We start from the raw sequence: 23,369 nt of genomic DNA on the forward strand, positions 1-23,369 counted from the left end.
ACCAACCCCAACTTGACACAATAGAAGCTAGCTTATCATCTAGAATCTAGATGCATAGAGTCCATGATCATCCTCAATCATCATCCATGACCAATCACTAACTTCATACTGTTTGCTTTGTAGGCATCTTTCTCTCTCTCACTCACTCTATCTCTCTCTAAAAAATGAGATAATGGCCACAGTGCAACCTTAGCCTCCCTTTGGTTTTTGTTTTTTCTTACTTGATACGTATCATCTTTTCTGCACATAGTAGACTTTTCTCCTTTTTTTTTTTTTTTTATTCTTTGCAGGATCAAAAGTGAAAAGTATTAAGGTTTAATACTAGGGTCCCGTTTGGTAGAGCTATTGGTAGTGACACTTTCAGAAGTAGAACTTTTTGAATTAGAGCTTTTTAAAGTAGAGCTTTTATAAAAAAGTTATTTACTGTTTGGTAGCTACATTTCTAAAGTGTTGTAAGACTTTAACATGTATTTGGCAAACAAACTGAGAAATTTTTAGTATGACAAAATCACCATAAAGAACATTGTATAGTAATATACAATAGAGTATAATAAAATATAATATATATTAATATATAATATAGTATAATATTATAATATAATATTATTATAACGTAGTAATATAATATTGTATACTATAGCATAATAATATATCATAATTTGATATTATATAACATAATATATCAATGTATTATGATATAATATAGTATAATATTATATTTATAGTATAATATAGTAATAAAGGTATAAAATATTATAATTATTATCATTATATATTAATATTATTATTTTCTGTAATTATTATGTTTTAGCATGGGTTATTTGGTCAAAAAAAGAAAAAAAAAATATAACTTAAAACAATTTTTCGATGAGGCCTAAAAATGCTTTTATGGAAAAGCTCACCGACATCTAAAGAGGGAGCTTCGAAGCCAAAGCCATCTTGGATCAATTGAAACTTCATTGGGCAAGCACCCTGAATGAACATGCCCGAGAAGCTTCAACTATAGCCATTTTCTTCCATAAACAACCACGAAAAAAGTAAGAGAAGCAGCCCCAGTGAGACAGCAAAGTCTCTATTTCGATCGAGATTTAGACGAGGTAATAGGTACGGTGAGCTAGCCAATTGAACAGTTTTAGTGAAAAAAGTGTGGTCCTTATCATTTGGGCCCTGTTTGTCCTGCTAATGGCATGCACCGTTGAATGGGTTACAGCCCATACAGTCAACGCGGACCCAAGCCGAAGGACGAGTTCCGACCAGTAGTGGCAATCGAATTCAACGATTTGAAGGATGATGCGAGGAAGAGAAGGCCAATATAATATATGTTCCCAGATCTCGAAGAATGGGGACAGAAGAGACGGGCGAGAACAGGTGTTCACAGCTTGCAATGTCATCATCCACCTATCATCAATTCACTCCTGTACTTCCCTCTGGTAGAAGCACGTCACGCTCTTCTTTTCGTCTGCTCCCTCTCAATCATTGTCATGTTTTCTCTCGCTCGCAAGAAATAGGTTTATCATCGCCGGGACACAACGCTTGCTAAAAATGATGGCCGCGCCAGAAAAAATTATGTCCTGCACAGCATGCTTCGCGCCAATCATACCTTCCCTTTCTTAAAAATCTTGATAGTTTATTTAAAATATAAAAATTCGTACGAACATATATTTAGTTCTACATTAATTATTCGTTGGATAGATCTTAAATACTTATGCAGAATCAAAAAATGTAATTAATACTTTTCGACTAGCTATTTTGAATGAGTTTCTAAATTGTTACATTAAAAAAAAAAGGAAACAAGCAGATTGGCGTCGAGCCATATTAATACAAACTGTGATTATAAATATCAAAATAGCTTCGAGCAATATAACTAAACATTAGAATGATTTTTTGCACAGAAAATTTTACTCATTCTCATAAGATGAAAGACTCATTGATATGGTATATCTATCTCATCTGTTATTATTTTAGTGATATAAATTTAAGTTTTTTCATCTAATGATGCATATTTATTTTTTTGGAAATATTTGATATTTGACTGAATATTAAAATAGCATTTAGTAAAAAAATATAGCTAATTTTATCGAATAATAGTTAATAAAAGATTATTGTCCTTACAGCAGAATTATCGCAGGTATTAGATCCTCAACTAGTCGGCCAATTAGAAGGCAAATTGAGTGACCCAAATGCATGCGACACGGAAACGTCTAGAGCTATTTGACCGAGTGGCACATATGCAACATAACGGTGATAAAGGCAGCCAAAATAATGTTGGTTAAGGAATCACTCTCTAGCTAAATCATGTTAATTATGACCAGCAACCTTAAATTTTCACCTGGAACATCAAATCTAATTAATAGTCCTGTATGTGGATCGCATGAACTGATTGCTCTAATTTTACCAAATTGTCTTGGTTTAGTATAGACTTCGCTTTCAATATTTGTGGAACTTGGGTGTATCGCTGTCCTACATGGTTTGCATTTGTGGGTGTGTTTAATTTTGCATCCAGCAGTCAAGCAGACTTGGGAGGATTGTATGCGCATCATCATATGCATTTGTGCGATCATGCATGGCTGTTATATTAGACTGCAAAATTTATCCCATTTATATCTGATTTACGAAAGCTCCATGAAATTCCCTGTACTTAAGAGCAATTGTTTATGCGAGCAGCAGTCGCCAGCAGATTGGGCTGTATCATGGCAGTTTCAATTCTATTAGGAGGAGGTCATAGGCTTAAACCCTGGGAGATGCTTTCCCAAATATTTGTTCTGAGCCATCTTTAGATTCTTTTTGTTTTCCCTGTGAAGAATGATTCTTTAATATGCTTTCTTTAGTGTTTCTTGTACAAAGAGTCAAACTTAAAAGAAACGCCAAATCTCCCCAACTTAATTCTTTTCAGCAAGGAAAGAGAACAAGGATGATTCACAAACCACCAGTCACAAGATGATAATAATAACAAGTATAGTTCTTGCTTGTTGGAAAAGCAAATTGAAGACTAGACTAGCGCCATAAGAAAGCCAAGCCGGCCAAAACCATCCACGGCACAAAACCACAATGCCATCGTCAACAAAGGCGTACATCATTTCTTTTAGAGCAACTACACAACTTAAATATTATATAAACTAGGACGAAAGCAAGCCAAACAACAGTAGCAAACCAAGCAGATAAACATATAATCGACCACGCTCCATCACTCATTGAATGCCAAGAGTACGTACGTCCCTACTGCCCGGCGGCGAAGGCCTCAACCGGGAAGGTCTTGGTGACCCCAGCAAAGCTCTTGAAGTGGATCTTCCCGGTGGGTGGGTCGTCGACGGTGATCTCACTTACAGGAGGCCAGAGCAGGAGCTCCTTGGCCTTCACCCCCTTGAGCTTCTTGATGCGGTGCTTCTCGACGTAGCCATTTATCTCGGTGTCGTAACTCACGAGCTTGCTCGCCAGCTTGAAGCTGTGCTCCACCTCCTTCTTCTGGACGATCCACATGTAGCCGGTGCTCCTCACGAAGCCCACCTCGACCACGTCCGCGAGAGGGAGGAGGCCCAGCGGGAGGCCGAACTCTTGGAGGAGGGAGAGGGCCAGCTCAATGCCCTCCTCGTGGCCCTTCTTGACAATGCCTCCCTCTTTCTCAGCCATGGTTTGAATTGAACGCAGAGTTTTCCTGATATGGGAGAGAAAGGTGTTTGATGTTCTTGTATATATATACATAAGAAGGAGTTGGAACTCATTAAAGCCATGCCAAACGAGTGAGACACAATGGCAGGGAAAATAAGAAAGTAGTGCTTCGGGTCGATCGTCACTTTTGTAAATGGACATCGTAAATGATCCCTCAAATGCTATCATTTATCTCAAGAAGTTTCTTTTGTCGCGGACCAGGTTTATATCCCACTCTGATGGACCATTTGATGGTCTGACGCAGTGTGCATTGGCCAATCACAGACGGAGGTATACAAATATACATTATGGAAGTTGCATGATATAAAACACCGAGCATCTGATACATTTTATTAATTGATCGTTCTTTAAAAGATCTCGCATAAGATGGTAAAATGAGGAATCGAAAAATGTTGAATGACACGCTGATAACGTGTTTACCGGTAATTAGGGATATCAACATATGTTGGCGGAAATAATGAGAGATGATATTTTGCATATATCATAACAGCTAATGCCTACTATTGACAATTATTTCGATGTACTGCCCATACAATTAGAACTCAAAATATGTATATTGGCTGAGATGAAAACCTCGCAGGCATGATCTAATGCAATTCGTTGGAGATGAATTATTTTCTCATGGACCAAAAATTGTATGAGCATGGTATAACACAATTCATATTTCATAGTAAGTGTAATGCCCCGCAACTCCAACACTATCGCTGAATTCAAGAACCAACTAAGATGGACTTGGAGTCCGACGTGCAGATCTAAGGTGAGAGCTAGTGACCTTGGAGAGTTGTACAGAGTTAAGGCATCTCGATCGATGGATGGTGGATGGATTTAGAGGCTCCATGTTCACCCTTGAGTTACTTTATTTCTTTGGAAGGTGGTGTGGGGCTGCCTCCCAACCAAGAAGTTTCGAGCAGACAGGGTGTGAGGCTCCACCCTACCTGTGATGGATGCCGAGATGTAGGGGAGTCTATTCAGCATGTGTTGTATCGTTGTTTGAGAGCAGTCCAGGTGTGGCAACTGGCTGGAGGCAATTGGGGTTCTTACAGTTTTTGACCCTGATTGCAACTTTTCTCGCTCACCTGAAGAGATCCATCAGTAAATATGTCATTGGTGCTAACGAAGTCAACACTTCCTATGTTTCTTATTACATTTGGTTGTATAGAAATGCCAAAATTTTTGAGTGACAGAGGTGGAGTCCGAGGGCTATGGCTGATAGGGCGCTTCTTCATGCAAATGAGTTCACTCAAGCTCAGACTGTTGGAGGATCTGGGATTGCTAGGGATATTCAAGCCCCTACTTAGCTTTTGGAGCGACTCGAACGATCTTCATCTTCTAGAAGCCTTCATCTTCGAGCTTTATTAAGGTGAACTTCGATGCTAGTTTGCATAAGGATGGAGGATGAGGAGGTGCTGGATTTATGATCACAGACGCTAATTCTATGCTGATTGCAGTGGTGACAGTCGATTCTATGACACTTTTGTTTCTAGAGCCGAGCTTAGAGCTACTTGGGAAGGGATCACCCATGCACGGGTCAACTTGGGGGCGGATCGTACTATTTGGAGAGGGACGCAGCAACTATGATTGAGTATATCCAAAGCCACGCCAGGGTAAGCAATGTGCACTTGTTGTTGTAAGATATCCGCAATCTTTTGAGGGATTGTGTGGCTTCCCAGATTACCCATGCTATGAGTCTGCTCCACTCCCTCTTCATCAATCTTCTTTTTCTGATTTTTTTTGAATATAGTCATGATAGAATGCTATGGTGTATCCGACTTACCAAAGCTAAAAAAAAAAAAAGAAGAACGAACTAAGACCTATGGGCCTCGGTAGCATTCCAAAGTGCAATCAAGGCCGGCACCTAGCAGGTGGGGCCGAAACCGTCACGGCCAACTGGGCCAGCAGCCATTCCTTCTTAGTAGGCCCTCGTGTGCCTTGGTGTCTCACTTGAGACCCTTCTTTTAGGTCCAGTCCAAAGGCCATGTTCCTTATCTCGTCCATAGCTTTTGTCCTCGGCTCTCTTTTGAGGTATTATCCAACTTGGTTCTTCACGATAAAAATCAGGTTGCTAAATACACCAGTATTGTGATGGATGTGGTTGTTACTGTTGGTTAGATCTAAAAATTAATTAGTAGGGCTGTTTGGAAGCATGATCCCACGGAATCCAATTAGATGGGCCAAGGAGGGAAAAGAAAGAGAGAGGCCGAGGGAGGACAGCAGTTGCGGCCCGTACCCTATACTGTATGCACTAATATGATTGTGCACCATACCAATCAGCTTGTCTTCTTTTTTTAGGCCAACAACCAAAGATGAGCGTATGATGAATGTATCCTACAAAAAAAGATGAGGTGATTGGCATAGTACACAACCATATGGTGCAGGCGATGCATGTATAATTTTTCATTGAATTAAATACTTCATGATTTGGGATTTGACCCGCAACCCACATACCCTCCCTCTCCCTTCTCTCACTTCCGAGCTCATGTCTACCTATCATGCCGATCGTGCAGGATGTTGGCAATAGAGAAAACCTCTATGCTTCAATCATTTGCACCAATAGAGAAATCTATCAACATTTTCTGATGAAGCTGAAGGTATGAAACATCAAGTAAAATTACGCCCACAACTAAGACATGAATTAGTATTTTGAACATTCAACTACAGTGAGGGACTAGAAGGCCATTTCATGTTTGGTACAAAGGGGGGGTTCGCACGGTCACATGGCATTTGATCCAAGGCCGATGGCTTTGGCCGGGGAATAAAGCTAGGCCGCAGAAAGCACACCCAACCCAACCTTGTCCACGCTTTTCCCATTTATATATTCAGTTCTCCCTCTTTCCCTCCATTTTATACCCTTAATTATAAGACTATCATACAAGGCCTCAACGACAACTAGCTGGAGGAAAAAAAGTTGGAATCCCAATCTCATTTACACAGCCCGCAGTGCGTTCCACGTTGCAAAGCGGCCTCCACCATATATTGCTTTTCCTGCAAGACCAAAAAAGGTGACGCAGATTCTTAAACCACATAACGAAAACAACCCCCCTCATTTGCCCTTTTGTCAATCTGCCCATCAACCCTTCGTTAGCCTTGGTGGTGAATGGATGTTATATGAGGGCATGCAAGGAATCTCAAGGTGCTTCCTCTGGGTAGTTTGGGGCATAGAAGGCTCTCCATTAGATAAGGCGATAGAACAAGGGTCCCTACCTGAATTGGTACGTCTCTCTTTGGCCTTGGAAACTTCCCAGGCCCTCCTTCACAGAGCAAAGAATTCGGAAAAGAATGGGTTCATGGCCTGCCCATTTTCCTTGTAAAAAGAAAAGAAAACAGAGACGTGAAACCAGTTCCCTTTTGTTAGATTGCTCTCCTCATTAAAGCTGGGAAAGTCAATGAGAATAAGAAAATCCAGTACCACGAGCTGCCAAGTTCCTTCCCGGTCTCCTGCGTCATAATAGATAGCTCATTAGATCTTAAAATGAATCGGACCATGTTACTTTTAATGTCTGAATTTAAAGAATAAGCAACAACTTTAGCTGAAAATAGTATGGTCCTGGCTTCGGTTATCTTCCCTTTAGCATATAGTTTTTTACGTTAGTGAGGCAAGAATAGCACGCTTTCGGTGAGTGGTGGCACTATTTGCCTAAATATTGCTTTGTTCCTCTTATGCCACCTAGGATGTAATAATTACCGAATATCCTTCCAATAGAATGTTTTCATACAATGACCTATGATTCTTTTTTATTTTAAGCAAAAGGCAGCATGACAATCCTGTTTCATTTCACATTATAACTTTAATCCTTCATTTTTATTGTTATATGTTGCATCGTCTATATAGTATCACGTTGAAATACGTCTAAGCATAAAAGATACCCTCATACTTTGCTGGTACAGAAAAAAAGGTTGTCTACAACAACTACATCACTATTTTCCGGTCTAGTTCATGCACATATAGCTAAATAATGCTAATACATGCTAATATAGTGTTCCATTTTTGAAGCACAACAATATATTACCACAGATGTGAACAAAGTGTAGAGCCTAAACTCTTGGTGTTAAAATTAATCCTATTCTACAGTTATTTCGTAATTTAGATCTAAAAAAATCAAAATAATTCTCTAGTACCGTCCAGTTGGCTCAAAATAAATTAAGAAAAAAAAAAAGGATGGAAGGAAAGAAAGTGGAAAGAAACCTTAAGATATTATTCTTAAAAAAGCAATGAACATTAATTAATTTAGACTAATGCATTTAACATCAGAGAAAGCCACACAGAATTGCTAATATACCCGAGTAGCAGATGAAATGAGGTTCACCGACGCAGCAGACGTCAGTTTACCAAGTCCTACGTTGTAGGCCATGGTCCCATCGGGCTGGTACAGCCCGTAGTTCCTCTCCGACGTCGGTCCGGGCTTCATGTCCTCGTTAAACAATGCGAACAAGTAGACCTCCAACCTCCGATCGGGCCTCAAGGGAGTTCCTTGGTTCCTCATTTGCCTCAGCAACAAGTTCCTGTTGTGAGCCCTAGCATTCTCGACGTTGGCACCAATCTCATCCGGGTCCCCCTTGGAAGGCCACCCCGTCTCCGACACCCTGACCTCCAGACCACCATAACCCATCCGAGACATGGCGAAGATCACTGCATCGACTTGGGCATAGAGCATGTTGTCATAGTGTAGCTTTGTGTAAGGGTCCACCATCCCTTGGTTAGGGTTAAGCAGAACGTAATCTAGAGGAACTCCATCTGGGTCACCCTTGTAGGCAAAGTATGGGTATGCATTGATCCAAAATGGTGAGTTGGTCTCTGCCAAGAACTGAAGGAATGGCAGCAGTAGGTTGGCAAGTTCTGGACGGAATGACCCGAATGACGGAGGGTAGGAGTTCTGAAGCACGCCTAGCGAGTTTGCAGTCGAAATGTGAACGTAGGAGTCGAGGCCGAGCTGAACAAGGGCTGCATGGAGGCTATGCATCGCGGGGACGAGGTTTGACGCGAGGGCCGTGTCGTCGCTTGTGAAAACCTCGTTGCCTACTGCGATCCCGGAGATTCTTGTGGCAGGGAAGTAAGGCTTGATGTTGGTCATGACCCACTGCAGGGCTTGTTGGGGATCGGTGACTTGGGGAACTACTTCATTTGGTACGGTCACAACGAGATCGATCCCAGAGTTTGCAAATGCGGTTAGAACTTGCGGGTTGGTGTCGTAGATCCTTGTCTTGGTGATACTGAGGGAATTCAAGAGGGTAACCACCTGCTCTGGAGGTGGTAGATTGTTGGCTACTTGACCATAGTTGATGCCCAGAGTTGAACCAAGCTGAAGGAAGCCAAACTCTGCAAAATGAAACAATAAATGTCGATATAAATTATAAATTGGAATGCTTTTTTGATATGGTTTGTTAGGAAAAGAATTATCGAAGAAAAGAAGGTTGTACATAACGGGAAGCCGGCACTCTAGCTATCTTTCGTAATTTTAATTTATGAAAGCTTAAAATGAACATGGACAGAAGTCTAGAAGAGATAGAAAACACCAAAAGAAGCCGACGAAATTAATTAGACATGCAGAAAGTAAGGTGTGCTTTGGGAGAAATTTTCTTGTTAGCATGATCAGATTATAAGCTAGGTGCATTTTAGCCATTATGGAATATGACTCGAGATGAATGGAAAATGAGAAGGAAATGAGAAGGGAGCACCTGAGTAGAAAAGATTAAACAGAAGGAAGATAGGAATCATCCTTGATCTGGAAAAGATTGATGCAGGCATGAGAGAAAGAAAGAGGGACGGAAGATATATAGAGGAATTTAATAAGGAGATAGAGGAGACTGCAGGAGGAGGAGAGGTTATCTCTCTGCAATTCCTTTCTTTGCTTGTGTGATAGTTGGGAAGGGAGGGAGCGAGGAGAAGTCTGGGGCTGCCTTGCCTTGATCATGCCGTCTTAGAAGGAGGCTTTATTCAGGTTTATAGTGCTCGACCCGTGCCGGGGCTGCTTTCTAGTTAGCACTGGTTATCTTTACAACGACGCCATCCCGTGTCCTATTTGTCCAAAGTGACGACTTCGCCACCTGTTGTTACTTTGAGCAAGAAAATAAATAAACAAAAAAGGGAAAGAGCAAATGGACAGATGATCCGCAGCTATATTTTTTGTTGATCCCAAACGGATCGACATTCCATCGACTCCTCCTAACGGATGACTTGGGGCTCTTCACCACGCTAGAAGGGTGCCAATTGTGGACAAGAGATAATAGGGAAAGCAGCCCTAAGCACTCATGGAGAGCCGCCTTGACCTTTCGAGTCCATGCATTTGATGTTTGAGTGCCGATTAGGTTGTAGATGCGTGTAAAGGGTCTAGCCGGCTATCCTTTGAAAGTTAGATTCAGAAATCTTTCATGCATAAATTTAATTTGCTTTCCATAAGTGGTGTATATACATTGGTTCATGTGGGGGCGCGGTTGTTGGATGCTTGCTTCCACAATTAAGACCGCAAATAGGTTGGGTTGACTTGTAATTCAATTCGACTAGATCCATTTAGATCTGATCCGACCCATTTTTAAGAACCGTGGGGCCAAGTCGGGGTCACTCATGATCCAGTCCGATCCAACTCATTTACATTCCTATCTATGATAGATTATGGCAATAATGAAGTAGATACAGGGGATCAGGTCCTTTGTATAGTGTTTGTGTGCGGTTGTTTTTTAGATTTGTGCTTGGAGCACGATGCTAAATGGGATGTTTGAGGTGCAGGTGAAAACAATCACGCTTCTAACTGTCAATCTATTGCATGTCTCCTTGGCACCGAAGCAAACTTAATTTATATCAGAAACAATTTTTATTTGAGTGGGACCCTGACAAGAAAATGGCGAGGACCATCAGTACTGATAAAGTTATTTGAGAGGAAAGGGTCAATGACAGAATTGGTAAAGCTACTATGGAATAATCCTAGTGACATACATTCGAAGGGTCCCCGCTTCTATTTAGCCAATCAAAGTTACTCGTATATGCAGAGAAGGAAATCACGCAGCAGATTGGTTAGCTGCTCAAGCCTCTCTGGGTAACTTTAACATCTCAGAAATAGATGGGACTCAACCTGAGTTTGATTATGTACTGACTGCAGAAAGACTAGGAACTGCATATATATATATATATATATATATATATATATATATATATATATATATATATATATATGAGCCTAGGCCCAGTTTTGCTCCGTAATTGCTTACTTTGCTGTTTCAGGAACTTTGTATCCTCCTCTTTTGTATCAAAAAAAACAAAAAAAAAAGAAAGAAAGAAAAAGAGGGTCCAAGCTGTATCTTTCACATGAAAGCAGATCGTCAACCATTGGAGCGCACTGTGTAAAGATCTTAAAGTGCTCCGAACTCCTTTGTTCATTCATCTATATAGATTTTGAAGCGATTATTGTATGGTTTGTGAAAAATAAAGGTGAATCCTTCACATTTCAATTATTTTTTTAATAAATGGAGGGCTTTGCATCTGCTACCATCTCGCCCTTCTCTCCAATAAAAAAATAATTAAAAAAACTAAGAGAGTCAAAGAGAATAAAAATTCATTTTCTAGCCTATGATTTGACTGAAACTTAATAGTTTTTAATCATGTTTCAATTACCTTTAGTGTTCTGTATACAATCATGCATACATGTGCCTTTTTTATGCACATTTATAACTATTTCATAAATAATTATACACATTTTATACATATATGTGATTGTTGTATATATACTTTTATCTTGTTTTATAAATAGCTCAAGGACTAAAAATATAAATGGCCACAAAATAATTTTTGATCAATAAGTTCTAATGACTAGTTCATGGTCAAAGCAGCTACGATCTTAATTTGTAAATTAAGTACTCCAGATTTCAGGTTTGTAAGGTATTGTTGTAGAGAAATTGCCACATTTTTTCCCATTTTTAGCTATTTGAGAATTTTTGTCGGGGGTTCAAAAATCATTTCTTTTTGAACAAGGGGTTGCATCTTTCATGCAAAAAAAAAAAAAAAAACTCATCTATCTTTTTAGGAACCTACTATTAAATTGTGCAATGGTCGCTTCAAGATCTATGCAGATGGATAAATAGCGCACTTTTGAGTAATTTGAAATATGCATAAGATGCAATCCAACGGTCAATGTTGCAAAAAAAAAAAATCAACCATTCCGCAAAATACAGCGTGGATTCTTACCTTTTACCAAAAAAAAAAGAAAAAAAAATGTTTTCCTTTGCTTGCTCCCGTCCACCCGATTTTCTGAATTTGGCAAACGATATTCCTTATTTTGGTGGCAAAATTAAGGATGAAATATTAAACTTCAGGAGCCTAAGAAACATTGATGCGCTACAAATTTGTTAGCCCCATTCAGGGAAAAGGCGAGAAAGGCTGAATTCTTACGGTTGATGAAGAAAAATTAAAACTCGGCTCTGCTACTTAACTACCAGTGGATGTTCTTTTTGCTATGTCTGATCGGTGGTTCTCCACAATAAAAAGCTTATTGCTAAAAATCTTATCCCTGCTTTTAAGGTGACGTTTATGTAAATCCAAACTTTTGGTTCTAGAAACACATAGTATTGTATATGACTGGATATATACATTGATAAGGAGTTAGGAGAAAGATTACCTCTTATCCTTCAACAACATTTGGATGGATTATGGGCATTGTCCAGTCTTTGCTTTTGTCGTTCCTTTTTCTCCCTCCTCTCTTTAAGCACTCACCGTCTGTTTGCGATTAAAGATTACTTAAAAATACAAATTATGAGCATTAGGAGTTTGTTGATGATGAGTCTGACTCAGCTAATCTATCAAGTCTCTTATACAGTTTGACCAAATTAATACAATTTCATTACCTATTTGTCTGAAACTTCTTTATATCCTCCATGTTTGGTGAGATTAAAAAGAATATATTAGTCTAAATCTTCTTTATATCTTCATTACTTACTAGTCCAAGTCTTCTTTATATATAATAACAACGGCGTGCTACATTTTTAGCTGCTCAAAGAGGGTCTTTAAGAAAGCTTAGGGGAGTGCTGGACCACGGTGATCGCGTATGAGATGGAACTGATTACTGCAGCATTTCAGCCCTGGTCCATATCCAATTGCAGTCCCCACTGACTAGGTCATTTGTCAAACATCAAATGGTTCAGAATTCCACTGTACTATAGTCATCATGTCGTCATGACTTTTAAAAGATTAGTGCATGCTTAATCATCGATGCCCCATTACAGTGAACATGAATCAACCAAAATGCCTGTAAAATATGAGGAGGGGCCTATGCTTCTATCTCACCACCTCTCAATTAAAATGAAATGCTTCATGATTGTCACCTACCGCTTTCCGATCACCGACTAGGTTTTGGACCCTAATTAATCAGCAAACAGCCAAATTATTGCTTAAATAAAAATATTTCCTTTACTCCAATTTATATGCATCAATCCAAGATTGTCACAAGGGATCGATGCTCTGCTTAAAGTTCAAATCTATTCAAATCTAATCACAAGCATCATGTCGGCCCTTGGTTAGCTCAATGGATCTATACTACAGTATCCCCTAATCCACATAGATTATGAGATGAGTCCACTCTGATATCATTTTATAATAATTCAGAACTTTATCCAAAAATACTAGCCGGAAGGTATCATTGGGATTGCTTGATCTTGTATAAGTATCCAAGATCTATTTAGTGAATAATCGTTGTGAGACTAAATACACCCTCCAGGTCTTCATAGTGAGAAATGGAATGGTGCTATGAAGCAACACTCTGAAAATATGTTCGTTCTTAGAAAACTTGGTTATAGCATGCATGGAAACTTTATTCTTCTTGAGGTAGGAGAAGGGGAAAAAAAAAATCTTATAAGCTGATCGGTGATTTGAAATAAGAACCGGCCACATCAGATCGCACATGCCGCGGACTAACGGCCCCCTAGTTTGTCATCTAGATCCCATAGAACCTGCCACCTTGCTAGTTATCATAATCACCTGATTAGAAAATCCTAAAGCGACTTCCAAGATATCAAGCTAGGACAGGCAAACTCACCAACCACTGGGCCAAGACCTGGTTACCACTTAAAGAGTGCTGAAGCATGGTTTCTTAATGTTTCTTATGTCAGAAATGAGGCCAATAAATCTTTCCAGTAAAGAGAACTGAATAAAGCTTAGGTGAGCTAATTGGTGGGACGAGGAACGAAGTCAGCTTTTCTGGTGAGCTTGAAAAGAGAAACGCATGGCCACATATGGGCTGGGATAAATGGTGAGGAGATGACTTAAGGCAGGCAAAGGCAAAACAACTAAAGCATAGTGGATAACAAATGGAATACGTGGTGACAGGGACACAACTCAGCTTTGTCCCTTATCCAATCTTTTCTTCCTTCTCCTTTCGACCATCTCCGTGGACGATAGATAAAAGGAGATCGTGTTTTAGTCGGCAATGTCCACGAGTAAAAGCAAAGGCTCAATGGTACTAGGTGCAAGATCCTTCAAAGTGGTTATCTTCGCCACGATACATGTTGCTTGAGGTACTTTGTGCAGAAGATAGTCCAAGTTTGGCCTCTCAAAGGACAGTTGAATGGTCTACCAAGATATGGAAACCAGAGGGAGGGAGTCTTACAAGGATTACATATGAAGGAGAGGTTCAATAGCTTTTGTCCTCCTCCTACCCCCTTTCTTTTTTTCTTTTTTTTTTTTGACAAAAGACCAGATTCCGCTTACCTAGCCTTTTAGTCTTTTACTTTGAGAAGAAGCTAACCTGGAAGGGAAGACATTTGAAGTCAATATATATCATATAAGGGAATATATGGTGCATCTCCCTTTTGCAATCCACTTATCCACTCATAGTGATAGTTTTTGAAAGGTTTTACGAGTATCGGTCTTCTTAGCAATCTTAGCGTAATTTAATTGAGAGAAATATATATGATTATATTGGCTAAAACTGTTTTTGCCACTGTATAATCCTATGTCTGAGATAAGTTTGATAGACCAAGACATGCTCAGCAGTTTAACCATTCCTTTAAACTACTGTTTAACAACATAACCTAATTTATTAGCACGTTGGGCCAAGGGATTAATTTCGGCCCAGATATCAACCATTCGTGGGCTTAAGAACAAGGGTCCTTTTGACTTTTAGAAATAGGCCTCGACTACGAAACTAGCACACCTTTTCTGAAAAAAGAAACTTTAGCCTGGACTCGGTCTAAGGCGGCTCTGGTCGTGCTTCTGGTCTGAGAGACACAGGACCAATATTGGATTCCGATGTGACTTGGAGCTCCGTTGAATAGGACCGGCCCGTGGACCTCAATTCTGATCCAGGAACTGCAGCCACTGACTGGGTCTAGGTCCCACAACTATTTAGGTTTGGCTTCTTACCTGGGCTCAGGCTTAGCTTCAGCAACGGTTTTGTCGTGGAATGATGAGCCAATGCTTGGACCCAAGACAAGGCTTGGATCTGGATCACGACTCCCAAATTTTCACAGAGGGACATGGATCCAGCCCTTCTTCTGGATTTAAGCATGTTAGCCGACCATGTTGAACTAACTTCACCATTAATTTTTGACAAGACTTGTCAGTGGAATTCCTAGATATGGACCCAAGCTTTCAGAAGAAAATATGGATACATGGTCTCGTAAATACAATCAATCAGATCATAGAGCTCTGCATCTTACGAAATCCGACGGCATGAAACGACCCTATATTATGGTATATCATATACGCAGAGGGATGGTAGATCATAATTGATGAGATAGGTAGGGTCCACTTGATTGTGCTGTTTCATTTGTTCTCTCGGCAAGATTTCCAGGTTGAAGAGGTTCTAGATGATCGTTACCTTTTAACAACTACAATAAAAAAAAATCTAGAAGTTTGGACTTTCATACCTCCATCATTATACCATCTCATGTTCAAACTCAACAACTCAGCTTCGAGATGATCGTTATCCTTCTCTTTTTTTTCTTTTGCTGCAACAGATGACTCATATACTTTTAGTATGGATACATCAAACAAAGTCAAAAAAACAGCAAGTCTCATAGTGCTCTAGGCTACTCCCTCTCTCCAACCCACAAGGCTCCTTGAGCAATCATCCATATACAAGGCCACTAAATCTGTAGCTCCATTAGTCTCTTTATAAATATGCTCAGCTTGGAAGGCAACGTCACCACTAACTATGGCCAGAATGTTCTGGAGCAAGGAGTGACACTCACCTACACCACTAGCACCCCTATGGATCCAGTCGATAACCGTGGCCGAGTCTTCCTCGAGCAGGACTGCTCTGGCCCCCAGAACACGACGGGCATGGCCCAGACTAGCCCACGCTGCCCTCAGCTTCGCCCTCGAAATAGAGGTGTCGAAGATCTGGCGCCCACCAGCAATAACCAGCCTAGAGTCCAGGCCTCTAATGATGAAGCCTGCACGACCCCTCCTATCTCCATCTAGTATACATCCATCGAAGTTGACCTTGAGAAAACTCAGGGATGGGGGTTTCCAGTGAAGACACTGTCTGTAGCGCTACAAGAGCAGATGTAGAGCTTCAGATGCCCCAAGCTATCAAAGGTCCGTCCGATGGACCCGCATAGGTGATCTCTGCCGCCTATACCCGGGTCTGCTCCACAACGAACCCAGGTGTAGGGCTGCTCTCTCCAAATATTCAGATATTTCTGGCCAACCAGATATAGTAAACAATATAAGTTGCCATTATGGCCTCCTCCATCGCCGGTGCCAAAAATCTACAAGTCACCTTGGCATGCTCGATCTGCCTACAGTCGTAGCAGAAGTTAGGCATATTCTCGTAGACGAAGGGTTGCCACAGTACTTTCGACTTCCCCTTGATTTGAACGTCGGGAAGTAGCGATGCAGTGGCGTCGATGGCCACCTTGACTCTGGCAAAGCCCATAACCTTCTACTACTCAGTTATCCCGTCGATGGCGAGCGACCGGCCAGACACTACCGCGATCCGAAGGATTGTCTCACTCAAGTAGTATTCCACCGGAAGCCGAGGTAACCGGATTCAAACCACCGTCGTCTTCACGACGTCCAGACTCAACATGAAGTCAGGAGCCCATGTCCATGGTCAGCAACTGGCCCACCACCACCCACAACCCGCTGGTAAGGGCGAGATCTCGATTTGCCGTTGATTTGAATCAAAGAGCATGATGGTCGTCAGCGAGAAGCACCGCCTCCACCTCAAACTTCATTTTGCCCTGGAGTGCAACATCCTAGGCAATCCACTCCGTCGGCACCCGGCGACCCAAGCTTCGGACCACCACCATCCGAATCTCCCACTCCTTCCGAGAAGCCTCGATCGGCTCCTCCGGCATCTTGAGGGTTGTCAAGAAGTGTCGTCAGAGCTTCTCTACCTCTGCCTCCGAGATCGAGGCCGTCACCCAGCCCCCAAGCTTTGTCCAACCACCCATCTCCTCTCCCCTCGTCGGCGGACCCAGCTCTCCCCTGCAGGAGCGCCGTCCACTACCTTGCTCTTTTCTGCCATCGTCGATTGTGCATGAATTTCAAAGTATCGCCTTAGAGCGAACTAGCCGTTCCCCTACCTGCTTTCTCCTACATTAGTTATTCATCAAGGAGGTTTTATATACTTATATAGGACTAAAGAACCGAGAAAAAAAAATATCTCCGAACTAACTATTTTGGATAAGGTCCTAGGTTGTAACAAATAATATCAGAGTGGACCCAACTCATGGCTTTTGTGAACTAGAGGATGCTGCAGCATGGGCTCATTCATTCTGATTACGAGCCGATCTTGAAACTTATGATTAAATTTGAATGGATTTAGATCCTTAGTTTGACGAAGATTTCAGAGTTTAAATGAGGGAAGTATGTGAGGATCTATGTAGGCATGTGTTTAGTCCCACACCAGTTATTCACTAAAAAGATCTTGGATACTTATACAGAACTAGGGGACTCAAAAAAATTCCTTTTGGCTAGCTATTTTGGATAAGATTTTGAATTGTTATAGTAAATGAGCAGTAGGTACACATGAAAGATTGTGATTGCTTAGTTCGAAGTATGAGCGGTCGCTTGGTGAATCCTCGGGCTTGGGTGACGAAGGCTTAATGTTCTGATGGACCAGCATAAAATTGGTTGCATTCAGGTGTTGGCTAGGCTTGTTTTATCCCCTTTTCGTCGTGTTTTAATACTACTCCATTGATAGGGACCATTTGGCTTAGACAAGAGGAGGAAGAGTCAGTTTTCGCAAAGAGGAGACCTTTGTACTACTAGTTCGCTGACATGGGGACTGCGAGAGCCCAAATTTTCATTTGATTTCCTTTGGCTATCTTTAGATGGTTGGGCTATGAAGAGATCTCTTGCCTGTGTAGTGTGTTAGGATTTCAAGCAGCTGGCCAGGGAGGAGTTTTGTACTTGTTTTCATGGGGTTGTTTTGCCTTGGAATCTAGCTAGTTGTGCTCGATCGTTCACCTTTGCAGATTTAAGATTGCTTCCTATTTCGTTGATCGATGCAATATGAGAGTGGGATTATCACCGTTTCTTCATTTCTTTTTTCCTTTTTTTTTTTTTGACATCGATCCTGTTTTGAGAGTTTGGTGCTGCTGTTTTAATTGCATCGCCATTATAATAGCCAATAAGATCTACCAAAATACCATTTAAGTGTAATCCGAAAAATAGAATATATTTCGGTTGTTCTTTGGCTAGATAACATTTTATTATGATATTATAATATTTTATAAGGTTTTACATAATCACATGAGCAATAAGACTAAAATAACGATTTTTGTTTTGGTTATTTTACCTTCTCTTTTTTCTTTGTTGTAACTCCTAGCTAGTCTTTGGTTTTGGGCGCAAGGAAATTTTGCTGGAGAGTGTTTTTTTTTTTTTGACGATAAGGGAGGCTGAAAAAAAGCCACCCAGAAAATTTATTAAAGATCATGGAAAAAACTATAAATTAATTATATTACAGCCAAAGAAATGGTTACTCCTTTGTTAGAAGGATGAAGAACACATATATAATTTAGTTGATCCTCATGAACCTACCTTCATGCGGCCAAAAATAACACAAATCACTGATATCTCTTCCTCCCTTCCCTCCGTCCCATCAATTCACCTATGAAGAATCATAAAAATAATCCATCCAAGCCTATTCTCTCAGCAACTCACACAACTCATCCATGGAAGGCATCAACTCCATGGATAGCCCCTTCAACTCCTCATCATGCACCAACTTCCTCCGCACCGGCTGCTTTCTCCCTACATCACCACCCCTCTCAGCTTGCCCCTCGGCCGCCGCCGCAACCATCGAGTCCTTTCCGGTGAGGCTTTGGACCACAGTTTTGAACTGCCTCGCATCGGTCTGCACATGCTTTGTCACAATGATCCTCACCTTCATCGGCTGAACTCCATCGACCGACATGGGAAAGGCTTGAAGTAATGATCGGAAACGCTGAATCCCGTGCTTCCAATTCTCTCTATCTTGGATTATATGGAAAAGTTGCTCTATGCATCGATCGTTCTGGTGGTGGCTGCCAGGGGTATATAAGGAGGTGGTTGGGCACCGGAACAAGAGGCCATGAGCTCTCCCTTGAGAACAGGGAGGGCTACCGTGGAATGGTCAAAAGCCAAACGATGAAGGAACGACCGCGAATGGTCAGCCCGTCAGTCTCATGCACGAGGATAAAGCTGGAGGGATTCAAAGATCAAAACGATGGAGCTTGTCCTGCTTGTCACTCTATCTCAATCCCTGTGGGTCCCACAAACTCACCACGACCGGGCCGGTCCCTCTTAACCCGGACTTGAACCGGAGAGAGCAATGAAAGAGCGCAAGTCCAGATTCCACGGTTCAGGTCTTTTAGCCGGGAACGTATAATAAAGCAGGTATTCCTGATAATAATACCTTTGAAGTTACCGTATTTTAAAACTCGGTTTGGTTTGCAGAAATAAAAAGTAGAAAAGTGTGATCAACAAGAAAAATAAAGAAAAATCTCTTAGAGTTTTCAAAAGAAAAAAAGATAGAAAAGTAGCATTTCCATTAAAATAAAATTACCATATTTCATGAAAAAAGTACGAGGAATATAAGAAAGCTATTTTATATTTATTGAGAATTAAATTTTTTTTTTTTCCAAAACCACCTTTAAGCTATACAATCAAAATTCATAAATAGGTTATTTTTCTGTGTTAAAGTTATAATAAATATTTCACATAATTTTTTTTACAAAAATAGATGCCTAACTAAATATAAGTCATTTTAGAATGTACTATTTTTTTTATGATCCACCAATATGTCAAAACTATTTTACCAGATATCATATTTTTAGAAATTAATTTTTTAGAAAAAATATTTTAGTGAGAATTTTTTTTTCTCACTGAACCAAATGAATGAGTAAAGATCCTATTCGGTCTTTGGTTGGGTTAGAGAGGACGAACGATCATCAACGATCCACTATTGCACTAAACATGGACAATTGTGATTGGACTCTTCTCCAAATTATTATTAAATATTATATTAAAAATTAGAGTTAGGATTTTTAATGCAAGAAGGGAGATATGAAAGCTTGCAACCACAACCGTTCATATATTATATAATAGTGGCGAATGTAGGTGTTCATATTATACATGAAACATTGATTCTCCTTGTAACGGGGAGTCCATGCAGTATATGATCATCATGCATTCTTTTATTTATATATATATATACCAAACTACCTTGCATTCTGCGATTCAGTTATTAACTAGACAAGTACTCAACTTTAAAATAATAGAAATATTGATGAGAGTCTGTACCACCATATATTTGGTGGGTATGCACCGATTAGATCCTAGATGAGTCAAAAAAATTCAAATAATATTTTTTAATAATTTTTTTGGTGACATTTTGCATGATTATAAATAATATCACAATGGACCTTATCCATAAATCTCTCTCTCACACACACAAATATATATATATATATATATATATATATATATATATATATATATATATATATATATATATATATATATATATATATATATATTAGGAGACATGGAGATATTGTAGCATAGGGACCACAAGCTAATTATAATGTTTGTAATTGAATTTGCGATACTTAGAGAAACATTTGAGAACCTATGGATGCATATTTTTAGTCTCATATCGATTATGCATTGAATAAAATCCTAGATTATTACAATAATATTAATTTTATTTTATACATACAAACAATTTCAGTAGACTGCCATTATATTGCAATTTAGCACAAAAAATCATCTTGAAGCTTATTTTATATGTATTTTTATATTTGAAAGTCAGGGAAACACTTGAAACGGCCGTTATAACGTCACAGCGGTAATTTCGGACTATCTCTACTCTCACGTGCCTTGACCCAAAGCTAAGTTCCGTCTTCGCAAAGTTACGCTGCCCACGGCAGCTTGGCGGTGTGGCGCGTCGCGGTGATCTAATGCCCCAACTGAGTTACCGCTCTTCTCCGGGAAAAAAAAGAGCAAAATATTAGAGAGAGGTTTTGTTTTATAAATATCTTTCAAAAATTCAAATTTATATAAATTACTTCTTAAAATTTATATTTATTTCTATACCTTCATAAAACACTATTTTGCACAAATGCCCCTCGGTTCTTCTAGCACCATTAATAAAAACCAATTTATTTTAATTAAAAATATACTAAAATTTTGAAATTATTTTTTTGTTCTCCATCACGATCATCTTATAAATGTTTTCTTTTGTACATCACCTATTAAGAATATTTTATTTATTTTAATTTAAAATCATTAATTTTTTAACGGCGTTAGATGGTGTGGGTACATTTGTAAAAATAAGGATAAAAAATTAGTAGGATAGCAAAACAAATGTTTTACGATGGTATACATGCAAATATCAATTTTAGAAAGATATTCATGTAAAATTCGATATTTAGAAGGGTATTCATACAAAAAACCTTATTAAAAAAAGACCATCTTACTTTTCGTTAAAAATAAAATTAGAATATTAATTTTAATACATTAAAAAAATCATTATATTCTGGATTGAAGATTATAAGTTGCTTTTAATTTTTTTTATACCTAAGAGCAGATAGCATACGGTCCATATATATATATATATATATATATATATATATATATATATATATATATATATATATATATATATATATATATATATATATATATATATATATATATATATATATATCGTATTCTCATTCTATTTGGTGTAGGTTGTAGTTGCCCCAAGAGATGATGATTTAGTCTGATTTCGTCAGAGTCTAAGATCATTCGTTTTTTGAGAAACATATTTTACACACGGTTCCACCATGCCCTGTGACGCAATTTGTCATGATCTAACATAATTTCTGTGCAGTCTAGCATCTGCTTGGGAGAAGAAAATTCGGGCACATATTATGTTAGTTTGTAATATATAGTTTGACAGGGTTTTTGAAGCTATTACATTGCACTCACAAAAAATGGTGGTCCTTTTTTTTCATCAGAGTTGAAATTTAAAAGTTTTGGTTATTAGAGATGGCCTCATAATGCTTGTAAATATCGACCGGTTTTGTATTTGTCTCTTTCATATTTTGCCGCTGCTGCTGTAATGCTAATGCATGATTTCTTTGGTTTGCGGGAAGGAGAAAATTAGGGTACGAGAGATGTCTTATATTTGATTGGAATTTTTAAAAAAGAGTAGTTTTTTCATGAAAAAATATTTTCATATTTTATAAAAAGAAATCTATATGATATATACGAAAGTCCAATTCCTAGGAATTTGGGATAATTTTTTTTTCTCAGACCTACTATTAAGTTTTTAGATAGAATGAACAAGAATCTTTCTTTTTACTAAAGGATAACAAATATTTTACATAACTTTTTCAGATAGCAGTTGCTTAACTAAATATAAACTACTTTAAAATGTGCTATTTTTTCCTAGTCAATTAAATATATCAAATTATTTTTTCAGATATTAAATATCTAGGTATCAGCTTTTTATTAAAAATATTTTAGTAAAAAAAAAATTCTGAACCAAATTTGTTCTAGATGGACAGGAGACCCTATATTTCAGGACTTAATTTCTAACTTCAGTCATGGAAAGAACTAATTCGTTTCGTTGTTTCCAGGTACATCTTATCCTCCTCGTCTTGGAATAGGACAACTAGAAGACCGGATTTGGCCTCAAAAAGCAAAATTGTTAATAAACTGGCTTCCCTCGGTTTTTATAGGGTCACACGTCCATGGATACTACTGATCTATGCATTTAACTTGCAGAAGGAAGGGTCCATCCTGACCAAGAAAAAAAAAACAGAGAGAGATAGAGATTAACATTGCTCAAACCTGAACCCGATCTATCTTATTCAACCCGAGCCGGTCTATTTGCTCTCACCCACCATGGTCCCTTAGTCAGTAACCCTCTTAATTAATTTTTTTTTAAAAATAAGCTTCAGGCATTTCCACTGTTAATTTTATATTCATGTTTCAACGTTTTAGATGGATTCTTAATCTTACCATCATTCTTTTCAAAATCTTAGTCTAAAACGCTTGAAGACTTCCAAGTTATCATGACTCCAAATCGTTCCACATTTCTAGAACGGGGATCAAAAGATTAAAAAAATAAAATTTAAGACCCAAAGTTTCGGTGCTGAACCAAGATTAGGTTTTCAGTAAATGGTCCTTTGGAAATAGAATTATACAACCCCCGCATGTTTAATTCTCATGCCCGTAAAGTAGAAAAATATTGCTGTGGAGATAGGCTGCCCAGTCCATGTATGAGGGAATTCTTGTA

General features: G+C 39.1%; 3 protein-coding genes across 7 annotated transcripts; all 3 read right to left on the reverse strand.

Annotated features, from left to right (window-relative positions):
* Positions 1–2,920: 2,920 nt before the first annotated feature.
* On the reverse strand, positions 2,921–3,639 carry LOC120107490. The gene has a single exon (XM_039120780.1). It carries the CDS (start codon positions 3,625–3,627, stop codon positions 3,217–3,219), a length of 411 nt encoding a protein of 136 aa, XP_038976708.1. The 5' UTR covers positions 3,628–3,639; the 3' UTR covers positions 2,921–3,216.
* A 2,616-nt stretch (positions 3,640–6,255) lies between these two features.
* LOC103702987 (glucan endo-1,3-beta-glucosidase 11-like) lies at positions 6,256–9,601 on the reverse strand. 5 transcript variants are annotated; one of them, XR_003384857.2, is made up of 4 exons: positions 7,944–9,600; positions 7,073–7,101; positions 6,868–6,967; positions 6,256–6,648 (listed from the first exon to the last, which is right to left on the reverse strand). XR_003384857.2 is itself a non-coding variant. In XM_017841770.3 (3 exons), exons 1-3 carry the CDS (start codon positions 9,081–9,083, stop codon positions 6,949–6,951), a joined length of 1,188 nt encoding a protein of 395 aa, XP_017697259.2. In that variant the 5' UTR covers positions 9,084–9,601; the 3' UTR covers positions 6,256–6,948. The 5 variants fall into 5 exon arrangements, 3 of the variants coding, with proteins under 3 accessions (XP_017697259.2, XP_026658765.1, XP_038976707.1); XR_003384856.2 differs by having other exon boundaries at positions 6,868–7,101; positions 7,944–9,599; XM_017841770.3 differs by having other exon boundaries at positions 6,256–6,967; positions 7,944–9,601.
* A 9,139-nt stretch (positions 9,602–18,740) lies between these two features.
* LOC120107494 (VQ motif-containing protein 10-like) lies at positions 18,741–19,013 on the reverse strand. The gene has a single exon (XM_039120784.1). It carries the CDS (start codon positions 19,011–19,013, stop codon positions 18,741–18,743), a length of 273 nt encoding a protein of 90 aa, XP_038976712.1.
* Positions 19,014–23,369: the final 4,356 nt, after the last annotated feature.

This window comes from Phoenix dactylifera, unplaced genomic scaffold (assembly GCF_009389715.1).
Source record: "Phoenix dactylifera cultivar Barhee BC4 unplaced genomic scaffold, palm_55x_up_171113_PBpolish2nd_filt_p 000881F, whole genome shotgun sequence".
NCBI lineage: Eukaryota > Viridiplantae > Streptophyta > Magnoliopsida > Arecales > Arecaceae > Phoenix > Phoenix dactylifera.

Bases quoted from the DNA above. Each gene is read 5' to 3' on its own strand.
- LOC120107490 (XM_039120780.1), bottom strand. From the start codon at position 3,627: ATGGCTGAGAAAGAGGGAGGCATTGTCAAGAAGGGCCACGAGGAGGGC.
- LOC103702987 (XM_039120779.1), bottom strand. From the start codon at position 9,083: ATGTACAACCTTCTTTTCTTCGATAATTCTTTTCCTAACAAACCATAT. The intron at 7,102-7,943 runs GTATATTAGCAA...ATTATGACGCAG, and splicing joins TCATTTCATCTGCTACTCGG to GAGACCGGGAAGGAACTTGG.
- LOC120107494 (XM_039120784.1), bottom strand. From the start codon at position 19,013: ATGTCGGTCGATGGAGTTCAGCCGATGAAGGTGAGGATCATTGTGACA.